The 10880-nt window shown below is 67.1% G+C and overlaps 2 protein-coding genes across 10 annotated transcripts in view; both read left to right on the plus strand.

Annotated features, from left to right (window-relative positions):
- Nucleotides 1-54: 54 nt before the first annotated feature.
- Nucleotides 55-10266, plus strand: LAMB2 (laminin subunit beta 2). 2 transcript variants are annotated; one of them, XM_039734317.1, is made up of 33 exons: nt 55-272; nt 439-602; nt 694-829; nt 1023-1096; nt 1198-1386; nt 1462-1525; nt 2400-2602; nt 2690-2810; nt 3116-3304; nt 3375-3554; nt 3631-3743; nt 3833-3912; nt 3990-4125; nt 4299-4454; nt 4565-4692; nt 4775-4892; nt 4998-5190; nt 5265-5408; nt 5515-5746; nt 5822-5985; nt 6065-6286; nt 6822-7036; nt 7128-7224; nt 7296-7668; nt 7740-7924; nt 8000-8241; nt 8307-8510; nt 8603-8747; nt 9028-9235; nt 9316-9457; nt 9541-9717; nt 9791-9950; nt 10030-10266. In XM_039734317.1, exons 1-33 carry the CDS (start codon nt 215-217, stop codon nt 10164-10166), a joined length of 5349 nt encoding a protein of 1782 aa, XP_039590251.1. In that variant the 5' UTR covers nt 55-214; the 3' UTR covers nt 10167-10266. The 2 variants fall into 2 exon arrangements, with proteins under 2 accessions (XP_039590251.1, XP_039590252.1); XM_039734318.1 differs by having other exon boundaries at nt 9547-9717.
- Nucleotides 10267-10662: 396 nt separating this feature from the next.
- USP19 (ubiquitin specific peptidase 19) overlaps nt 10663-10880 on the plus strand; it is a 20864-nt gene continuing 20646 nt past the window's right edge. For 4 of the 8 annotated variants that reach the window (XR_005630411.1, XM_039734277.1, XM_039734279.1 and 1 more), the window contains exon 1: nt 10664-10811. The gene's annotated coding sequence lies outside the window, so the exon portion shown is untranslated. Of the gene's footprint in view, nt 10812-10880 lie in introns of all 8 variants that reach the window. The other 4 variants (XM_039734271.1, XM_039734275.1, XM_039734274.1 and 1 more) reach the window with 2 other exon arrangements.

Below are 10880 nucleotides of genomic sequence, written 5' to 3' on the forward strand. Positions count from 1 at the left end.
TCCGCCCCGCGCTTTCCGCGCAGCCCCGAGCGCTGCGCCTGCCGCCAGTTCGGAGGGGCCGGGAGGGACCGGGAAGGGGACGGGGAAGGGACTGGGAACGGGAACGAGGAGGGGAGCTGGTGAGTCAGGACAGGACGGGACGGGAGCGGCGGGCACCTGCCGAGCGCCCCCTTTGCGCCCCTTTCCGTCCCGTCTCTCCCCGTGGCGCCCCGCGATGCGGAGCCCGGCGAAGCGGAGCCCCGCCGCCCTCCTGCTGCTGCCGCTGCTGGCCGGTGAGTCCGCGCCCCGCGCCGCACCGGGGCCGGTGGGCGCCAGGGTCCGGCCCGGCGCCGCCGTCCCGTTTCCGGGCAGTGCGGAAGGGGCCCCGGGCGCGGCGGGGGGAAACCCGGCCCGGGCCCCCTCCCTGCGCAGCGCCCTCAGCCGCCCGCCGCTCCGCAGGGCTGGGGGCTGCCCTGGCCCCCGATTCCCCGCAGGGCTGTGCCCGCGGCAGCTGCTACCCGGCCACCGGGGACCTGCTGGTGGGGCGAGCAGCCCGCCTGAGTGCCACCTCCACCTGCGGGCTGCGCCGGCCCCAGCCCTACTGCATCGTCAGCCACCTCCAGGTGAGTGGGACGGGACCTGGTGGGGCAAGACAAGGATGAGGGGCACGGGACGCGGTTGGGGACACGCGTCATTGAGCTTTCCAACTCGCAGGAGGAGAAAAAGTGCTTCATCTGCGACTCGCGGCGGCCCTACGATGCCCGCACCAACACCAACAGCCACCGCATCGAGAATGTGGTCACCAGCTTTGCCCCCCGCCCCAAGAAAGCCTGGTGGCAGTCAGAGAACGGTGAGTAGTGGGTGGGGGTGGTAGAGCATCCTGTCCTGTCCCGGGGGGCTCTCCTTTCCCTTCCTCCCACACTGAGGAAGTGTGACTCAGCCTGTGGCCGCGGCCGCGCCCCTGGACCACTGCCGCGTGGGGGGGACGAGCCCCTGGGACCTGTCAGTGTGTGCTTCCACTTGTCACACCTGTCACCCCCCAGGTGTGGAGCACGTCAGCATCCAGCTGGACCTGGAGGCCGAGTTCCACTTCACCCATCTCATCATGACCTTCAAGGTGGGTCCCAGCGTGTGGGTATCCAGGCTGGCACAGGACAGGATGGAACACGCCCTCAGGGGCTGTGGGGCTAGCCCCTGTCCCGCCTGGGTGTCCTGCAGACCTTCCGCCCCGCGGCCATGCTGGTGGAGCGCTCAGCCGACTTTGGGCGCACCTGGAAAGTGTACCGCTACTTCGCCTACGACTGCGCTGCTTCTTTTCCCCACGTGCCCCATGGGCCCCCGCGCCGCATTGACGATGTGGTCTGCGAGTCCCGCTACTCTGACATCGAGCCCTCCACTGAGGGGGAGGTGAGGCCCTACTAGAGCCCCAGGAGAGTCAGGGGGTCCCCTGCACTGCTCCCATCACCTTGCTGTCCCTTCCAGGTCATCTACCGGGTGCTGGACCCTGCCATTCCCATCCGGGACCCCTACAGCCCCGCCATCCAAAGTGAGTTGCCAGCCATCCGGGCTCCTGCTTGGCTGCTCTATTTTGGGCGTAGCTATTTTGGCTGCTCTCTCCCTGCTCTGGGCCCTACACAGGGATCAGGACCTGATCCAGCCTGCGGGGTCTTGAGCCCCTCTGCACCCTGCCCTGTGAGAGCAGCTGAAGATCAGGCTGCATTGGGTTAAATGGAGGAGGATGGCTGTGCCACGGCTGAGCCCAGCACCAGCTGTGGTTCGAGATGGGGAGTCAGGCTGGGCACGGGACACAGTGGGTTAATCACCCACCCAAGGCTAAATTTAGACTGGGAGCAGGAGGGGAGGAATCTGCAGGGCAGGGCTGCTGGGAAACTGCAGTTCTGGGGAAGCCATCCTGTCTTCCCAGGGCCCCCAGGCTGCACCAACCAGGCACAGCCATCTCCTGGGAACAGCCCCCTATGGTGAGTGCCCCGAGACACGTAGAGGTGCTGTGCCAAGGGTGTTGTTCTGCACTGGTGGGGTCCCAGCCTGCCTCTGCTGTGGGAATGCAGAGCCCAGCCCACGCACAGCCAGACTGTGCACAGCTACGTGTGTGGGAGCTGAACCCCCACAGCTCCGTGCTGCCCAGCCCGGCCACATGCAACCACGTGCCTGTGAGCCAAACCATGCACAGCCCTGGGCCAATACTGTGTGATACACAAAACCACAACAGACCAGCCTGATACTGTGCGGCCCTGCATGGATGCCCCATGCCATGCACTGCCCATCCCAGCCATGCCCAGCTCCTGTGACCCATGCCCAGCCTCCTGTGCCATGCACAGCCCAGCCCAGCTGTGCCCGGCAGAGGTGAGCTGTGCATGGATGTGCCCTGTGCCAACAGGGTGGGTCTCTCCCTGCCCTAGACCTGTTGCGTGTCACCAACCTGCGTGTGAACCTCACCAAGCTGCACACACTGGGGGACAACCTGCTGGACTCACGGCGGGAGATCCGGGAGAAGTACTACTACGCGCTCTACGAGCTGGTGATGCGCGGGAACTGCTTCTGCTACGGGCACGCTTCGGAGTGCGCTCCGCTCAGCGGGGCCCCTGCCACCACCGATGGCATGGTAGGGCAAGCCAGGCCTGTGTGCCCTGCTGCAGCTGGGCAGCTGTGCCGCCTAGTCCCGCAGCCCCTCACTGTGGCATCCTGGCAGGTGCACGGGCGCTGTGTCTGCAAACACCACACGCAGGGGCTGAACTGCGAGCGCTGCGAGGATTTCTACCAAGACCTGCCCTGGCGCCCAGCCGAGGGCTCCAGCACCAACGCCTGTCGCCGTGAGTGCCCCTGCTGGCACCAGCTCCTGGCACAGTGATCCCAGTGCCGGAGCTGCCAGACTGTGCTGTGCAGGGGGTTTTGGGGTGTTGTACAGTGGGATGTGGTTTGGTGGTGACTGGCATCATGCAAACTGGCTGAGGGTGTCTGGGGTGCCAGGGCTGTACTTTGGGGAGGTTTGGGATTGTGGTACTGCATATCAGAGCAAGGAGAGCCCAGGCAGGGGAGGTTTGGCACTCGGGGTGCTGCCTGGCAGGTGTGGGCTGTGGTGCCACATGCCATGCCACATGCCATGCTGTCCCTGCAGGCTGTGACTGCAACGAGCACTCACGGCGGTGCCACTTTGACATGGCCGTGTTCCTGGCCACGGGGAACACCAGTGGGGCTGTGTGTGATGACTGCCAGCACAACACCATGGGCCGTCGCTGTCACCTCTGCAAGCCCTTCTACTACAAGGACCCCACCAAGGACCTGCGGGACCCCGCGGTGTGCCGAGGTCAGTGTGGGACAGGCTGTGCAGGGTGGTGCTTTGGTGGTCACAGTGCTCACCCTGCCTGTCTCTCCAGCCTGCGACTGTGACCCTGAGGGCTCTCTGGATGGTGGGCTGTGTGACAGTGCTGATGACCCGGCCAGGGGCCTGATTGCGGGGCAGTGCCGCTGCAAGGAGCACGTGGCTGGTCCCCGCTGCGACCGCTGCAAACCCGGCTTCTTCGGCCTCAGTGCTGACAACCCGCAAGGCTGCCGGAGTAGGTACCAGGGTGGCACCTATTGGGGTCAGGCATGTGGTTTGGCATTGCTGGAAACTGCTGGCTCTCCATGCAGGGTGCCAGTGTGACCCCCGTGGCACGGTGGCTGATGGCAGCCCGTGTGACCCTGTCAGTGGGGAGTGCTTCTGCAAGCGGCTGGTGACCGGGCACAGCTGCAACCAGTGCCTGGTGAGTGGGGCTGTGCCACAGCCCATGCACAGTGCTCGCGACTATAGCACACAGACAGCTGCTCTGTAACACCCTGTGACCCTCTGCAGCCCGAGCACTGGGGACTGAGCCACGACCTCCCAGGCTGCCGGCCCTGTGACTGCGATGTGGGAGGTGCTCGCAACAACCTGTGAGTCTTCGTGGGGATGCAGAGGGCAGGGGGCACCCCTCCTGGCATCAGGGCTGATGGTGCTGCTGGGGTACCAGGTGTGCCATGGGGACAGGGCAGTGCCAGTGCCGCAGCCATGTGACAGGACGACAGTGTGAACAGGTGGAGACCGGTTTCTACCGCATCAACCTGGATCATTACACCTACGAGGCAGAGGATGCACGGCTGCATCAGGTAAGGGATGCAGGTGTCCCTGGGGAGGACATCAGGCAGGGCAGCACAGTGGGTGCCCCTCTGCAGGGTGCCCAAACCAGCAGGCAGTGGTCAGCGTCCCTACTCAGGGCAGAGCAGTGCCTCCTGGCCAAGGTGATTTTTAGGGTCCCATCTCACACACCTGCTTGCACCAGGGCTCAGTGGTGGAGCGTGAGCCGCCCCCAGACCGCCCAGCTTCCTGGACAGGGACAGGCTTTGCCCGCATGTTGGAAGGCGGCTGGGTGGAGTTCCACGTGAGTGATGTGCCTTTCTCCACCGAGTATGATGTGGTCATCCGCTATGAGCCCCAGGTGAGCACCAGGAGGTGAACCAGCAGTGTGATACATTGCCAGATTGGGAGGTAGTGGTGGGGAGTTCCAGATAATGAGGCTTTTTGACACTGCCCCTTCTTGGCTGCTAGCACCCAGAGGCCTGGCAGGAGGTGAGGCTGAAGGTGCTACGCCCCAGCCCTGTCTCTGCCAGCAGCCCTTGTGGAAACACCATCCCTGCCGATGACCAGCTCTCCACCAGCCTCCCCTCTGGTGCCAGGTAAACACCTCAGTAGGGTTGGGCTGTGCTGGGGCTCACTGGAGGCACATGGCTGCCCTTGCTCTGTTTTGCCCCCATCCAGGTATGTGGTGCTGTCCCAGCCCATCTGTCTGGAGCAGGGTGTCTCCTACACGCTCCGCCTGGAACTGGGCTGTGCTGCTGCTCATCAGGATCCCACTGCCAGCGTGCTCATCGATTCGGTGAGGGCAGTGGGATGGGGACAGCCACCCTTCAGGGGGATAGGATGCAGCCATAGGGAGCACAGGGAGAGAGGAACATGATGTCCCGCTGACTTTGCCCCGCAGCTGGTGCTCCTGCCCCGTTACTCCTCACTGGAGATGTTCATCGCGGGTGACCCCAGCTCCATGGAGCGCCGGGAAACCTTTGAGCGGTACCACTGTGCCCAGCCTTTCCACGCTGCAGGGCCCTCCCCTGTGGCTGAGCCTTGCTCCAGCCTCCTGCACAGCCTCTCAGCCATCCTGCATGATGGGGCACTGCGTGAGTACAGCCCCACACCCTGTCCTGCACCCTGTCCCTCTGCAGCTGACGCTGACCCTGCTCTCTGCCTACAGCCTGCCTCTGCGATCCCCAGGGCTCGCTCAGTGCCGAGTGCCAGCCCCAGGGCGGGCAGTGCCACTGCAAACCCAATGTCATGGGTCGGCGCTGTCACCGCTGTTCTCCGGGAACCTTTGGCTTTGGGCCTGGCGGGTGCCGACGTGAGTGCCAGTGGGAGAGGAGCCTGGGCATCCCAGGGCCGAGGGCATGGGGAAGGGGTGCTCTCTACAGCTCGGGGGCAGACGCTGTGGGTGCTGTGCTTTCCAGCATGCCAGTGCAGCCGTGAGGGCTCAGTGAGCACCATCTGCGACAGCACCACAGGGCAGTGCCCCTGCCGTGAAGGCACCCATGGCCCACGCTGTGACCGCTGCCAGCCCGGCCACTGGGGCTTCCCTGTCTGCCGGCCCTGCCAGTGCAACGGGCACGCTGAGAACTGTGACCCTCGCACCGGCAGCTGCCTGCGCTGCCGTGACCACACGGACGGTGAAAGGTGCCAGAGGTAGGTGGGCTACGTGCCCAGACTGGGGCGGGGTGCTGCCAGCAGCCCCGGCTCCTGCTGACCTGCTGCCTGCAGGTGTGCGGCCGGACACTTTGGGAACCCAGCGCTTGGCTCTGGGCAGCACTGCCGGCCCTGCCCCTGTCCTGAGGGGCCCAGCACCCCCCGCCACTTCGCTGCCTCCTGCTACCAAGACAGCCGCTCCCAGCAGGTCGTCTGCCACTGCAGCCCTGGGTACACAGGTGGGTACCTGCCACGGCACCCTCAGTGCCCTCTGGGGTGCCCTGTCCCCAGGCACTGCCCAGCGCTCTGTGTCAGCAGGTTCCCGCTGTGACGAGTGTGCCCCTGGGTACTATGGGGACCCTCTGCAGGGCGGGCGCTGCCTGCCCTGCCAGTGCCACGATAACATCGATGTGACAGACCCGGAGGCGTGTGACCGGCGCACGGGGCAGTGCCTGCGCTGCCTCTACAACACCGCAGGGCCCCACTGCGCCGAGTGCCAGCCCGGCTTCTATGGAGATGCCACCCGGCACAGCTGCAGGCGTGAGTACCCACTGCCTGCCAAGACAGACTCGCCTCCAGGGCCCGACACGTCCTTGGGGACCATGTGCACCAGCGGCTGGCCCTGCTTGTGCACAGGGCTGTGGAGTCCCTGTAGCCCTGCCCTGTACCGGGGCTGTCTCCTCTGCCCAGGCCAAGCACTGTGGCCCAGTCCCTGTCCCCATGTCCAACTTATTCCATCCCATCTATATCCTATTCTCATGCACATTCTTATCTCCATTGCCATCCCATCCCCACTGCCACCCATCTCTCCCCATCCTGTCCTTACTCCAGCTCTGTCCTGATGCTGGTCCCATCTCCATCCCATCCCTACTAGTGGTCCTCATGCTGCACACATTCCACTTCCATCCAGTCTCCACCCCATGCTTGTCCAATCTCTGTGTCCATCCTGCTTCTACCCTCATCTGTCATCATCCCACTCCTGCTCTGTCCCCCTCAGAACTTCCATCCCAATCTCATTCCCATCCTTGTCCTCATTCCCTCAACTCTACATATGCTCAGTGCTTCTTGGTTCCAGGTTGCTCCTGCAACCCCCTGGGCACTGATCCCAGCACCTGTGGGCCCCAGCAGTGCCACTGTGACAGGCACAGTGGGCAGTGCCACTGCTTGCCCCATGTGGAGGGCCAGAGCTGTGACCGCTGCAGCCCCAACTTCTGGAACCTGGCCAGCGGGAAAGGCTGCCAGCCCTGCGCCTGCCACCCCCAGCACTCCCTGTCGCCCACCTGCAACCAGGTGAGACACGACGGGGACAGGGGCTGGGGGGTGGGATGGGGCTGGGGGTGTGCTGCAGCAGTGCCAGCCTGGGCCATGCCGTGTCTGTCAGTTCACAGGGCAGTGCTCCTGCCGGCCGGGCTTTGGCGGCCAGACTTGCACCGACTGCCAGGAGCACCACTGGGGTGACCCGCGGCAGCAGTGCCGAGGTGAGAGCCGCTGCAGCGGGGGGACCACAGTGCAGCCTGTGGTGCCCTGACACTATTTTCCTTCCCTGCAGCCTGTGACTGTGACCCCCGTGGCATAGCCAGTGCCCAGTGCCACCGCAGCAGCGGCCACTGCGACTGCCGGCCTGGCATCTCAGGAGTCCGCTGTGACCAGTGCGCCCGGGGCTTTGCTGGCACCTTCCCTGCCTGCCAGCCCTGCCACCCCTGCTTTGGGGACTGGGACCGTGTGGTGCAGGACCTGGCCGCCCGTACCCGAGCGCTGGCGCAGCGGGCCAGCCTGCTGCAGCACACCGGGGCTGCTGGCGCCTTTCAGGGCACCTTCCGGCAGCTGGAGGAGAACCTGGCCGCTGTGCGTGACGTGGTGGCCGCCCGCAACACCACGGCTGCAACTGCTGCCCACTTGACACACACCATGGAGGGGCTGCGGTGAGCGCCTGGCACAGGGCACGGCTCCCAGGGTAGCCGGAGGGGCAGCTTTTCACCCCCTTCCCTTGCAGGCGGCAGATCGAGGAGGCGACTGAGAGGCTGACACGGGTGGAAGGGGAGCTGACAGCCGCTCAGGATGCCAACTTCAACGCCAGCCATGTGCTGAACACTGTGGACCGGGGCGCCCGCGCCCTCAACCACAGCCTGCAGGACTTGGAACAGCGGCTACACACCCTCAAGACCTCCAATTTCCTTGGTGAGCCACACCACAGAGCCAGGCCAGGGCGGTCAGGCCATGGCCAGGGGTCTGACAGTGTCCCTGTCGCCCCAGGTGCCTATGACAGTATTCGTCAGTCCTATAAGGAGTCACAGGAGGCCGAGCGCCAGGCGGACGCCTCCACCCGTGCCGTGCCCAGCCCTGTCAGCATCTCGGCAGCCACTCGGCACCACGCGGAGCAGCTCCTGGCCAGCCAGCGGGACGCCTTCAACCGCCACAACGCAGCCAGCCGGCGGGCACTGACGGACCTGGCAGCGAGGGCACGGGCACTGAGCCTGCACCCGCTCAACGAGAAGGTGGGACACGGAGGGAACTGGGGGAATGGCACCCAGAGCTGCCCTGACGCCACGCTGCCTTGCAGGTCTGCGGCGTGCTGGGAGATGTGCCCTGTGCTGAGAGCCCTTGCGGGGGTGCCGGGTGCCGGGATGAGGATGGGGGACGACGCTGTGGTGGTCTGAGCTGTGGTGGAGCTGTGTCCAAGGCTGACAGTGCTCTGGACCGGGCACGCCATGCCCAGGAGGAGCTGCGTCAGGCTGCCAGCGACATGGCCCAGCTCTCCCACAAGGTGTGTGGCACGTGGGTGCTGGTGGGATCTGGTGGCACAGCCACGCTCTGCAGCCCGTGGGGCTGGCACCAAGGGTCTCTGCCCATGCTCAGGTGGCAGAGGCCAAGGGGAAGGCAGACGAGGCCCGGCTGCGAGCGCAAGCAGCCCTGGACAAGGCGAACCAGACCAGGGCCCGTGTGGAGAGCTCCAACAAGGAGCTGAGGGAGCTGATCAGCCACGTCAAGGCCTTCCTGAGCCGTGAGTGCCGGCATGCCGGGAGGGCTGGCCACCCCCACCCAGGGCTTTGTGGCTCTGCACCTGCACTGACCCTGCACTGCATTGTCCCATCACTGCATGAGGGCTGTGCCACCCCTGCCCCATGCTGTATTGCACGGTCCCTGCCCTGCCCCAACCATCCTGTGCCCTCCAGCCATCTCTGGCCCCCCTGCCCTGTGCCACGCTCCCCCCTGCCCTTTGGTCTGCCTGCCCCTCCACCCCGGCGTGCTGTAGGGAACACACTGACTGCTTCCGCCTGCAGAGGAGGGGGCTGATCCCGAGAGCATTGAGGTGGTAGCCAGCCGGGTACTGGAGCTGTCCCTGCCCGCCGCGCCGGACCAGATCCACCGCCTGGCCGAGGAGATCAAGACGCGTGTGCGCAGCCTGGCCAGCGTGGACGCCATCCTGGAGCAGACAGCCAGCGACGTGCAGCAGGCTGGGCAGCTGCTGCAGGACGCCCAGCGGGCCAGGTGAGCCCCGGCAGGTGGAGATGCAATCCCTGCGGGGAGCCCAGCCCCGGCCACGCTGAGGCCGCGCTGTGTGGCCGCAGGGCACGGGCGGAGGCGGTGCGGGGCACGGCCGGGGCAGTGCGGCAGGCGCTGGACGAGGCGCGGCAGGCCCAGGGCGCGGCCGAGCGGGCGCTGCAGCAAGCTGCAGGTGACATCCAGCACAGCGAGAGCGCCCTCGGCATGGTGAGAGCCCCATCCCTGCGAGCACGGGACCCATCCCCACCATGCCATCAGTGCCACCACACCAAACTCCCATCGATGCCCAGATGCAGGGCCAGACGGGAAGTGCGGAGCAGCAGCTGGCGGGTGCCATGGAGCAGATTGGGCTCCTGGACAGGCAGGCTGATGCCCTGAAGGTGAAACGTGCCAACAACAGCCTGGCAGCCACACGTGCCCAGGAGGCAGCCAGCACTGCGCGGGAGCGGGCCGGCGAGGCCAAGCAGGTGGGTGACGGGGGCACCACAGTGGCAGCGGGGTCCCCCGGCCATCGTGCTGACCAGCCCCGCTGCCCAGCAGGTGCTGGAGGGGCCCCTTCGGGACCGGTACCGGACAGCGCAGGAGCTGGTGGAGCACCGGGCGCAGGGCGTGCAGCAGGCGGGCAGCCGGGCCCAGCAGCTGCGGGAGGAGGCCGCGGGGCTGCTGCAGGACGCCCAGGGCAAGCTGCAGCGGCTGCGAGGTGAGGCGGAGCGGGGATGCTGGGGCGGCGGCGGGGCGGTGCGGGAGGCCAGGCTGGCTCACGTTGCCGTGTCCCGCAGCGCTGGAGGAGGAGTACGAGCGGAACGAGCGGGTGCTGGATGCCAAAGCAGCCCAGCTGGGCGGGCTGGAGGCCAGGATGAGGGAGGTGCTGGACACCATCAACCAGCAGGTCCAGATCTACAACACGTGCCAGTGATCCCCCGGAGGGGCCCGGACCCCCGAGCACCCGGCCTCCGCCCGCCCCGCAGCGGCGGGGGCTGCGGGTACCCCCGTGTGAATAAAAGTGCAGAGCAAGAGCGCCTCGCCTCCGCCCCGCGCCGCGGGCCGTCTGCCACCGGGCACCGGGGTGGGAGCCGGCGGTGGGGCACAGCGGGGCGTGGGGCGGGAATCGGCAGCGGGGCCGGGGGCACAGCACAGCCGGCACCGCCACAGAGCAGCCCGGCTCTCCCACGGACCGGACTCGCGGGACCGGGGCTGTCCCGCGGCAGGACCGGGGCTCCCCGCGGACGGGACAGGAGCTCCCCGCGGCCGGACCGGGGCTGGGCTGTCCCGCGGTCGGGTCGGGGTTCCCCACGGCCGGACCGGGGCTGGGCTGTCCCGCGGCCGGACCGGGGCTCCCCACGGCCGGACCGGGGCTGTCCCGGGTCTCTCCGCGCTCCCGGGGCCGCGGGAACGCGCCCGCGCCGCCCCGTCCGCGTCACGTGACTCGCCCCCCGCGCCGGTGTCACGTGGGCGTGCCCGGCGGTTCCCGGAAGTGCGTCACGGGCTCGGGCCTGTCTCCGTTGTCGGCCCGCTCGGAACTTCGGCGCGGCACAAACAGACCGGAGCGGCGGGCGGGGCCGTGAGTGCGGGGAGGGCCGGGCCGGCCGGGCCGGGGCGGTGGCGGGGCCCGGGAGCGGCGAGCGGCGCC

This window comes from Passer montanus, unplaced genomic scaffold (assembly GCF_014805655.1).
Source record: "Passer montanus isolate IOZ18808 unplaced genomic scaffold, ASM1480565v1 scaffold9, whole genome shotgun sequence".
Lineage (NCBI taxonomy): Eukaryota > Metazoa > Chordata > Aves > Passeriformes > Passeridae > Passer > Passer montanus.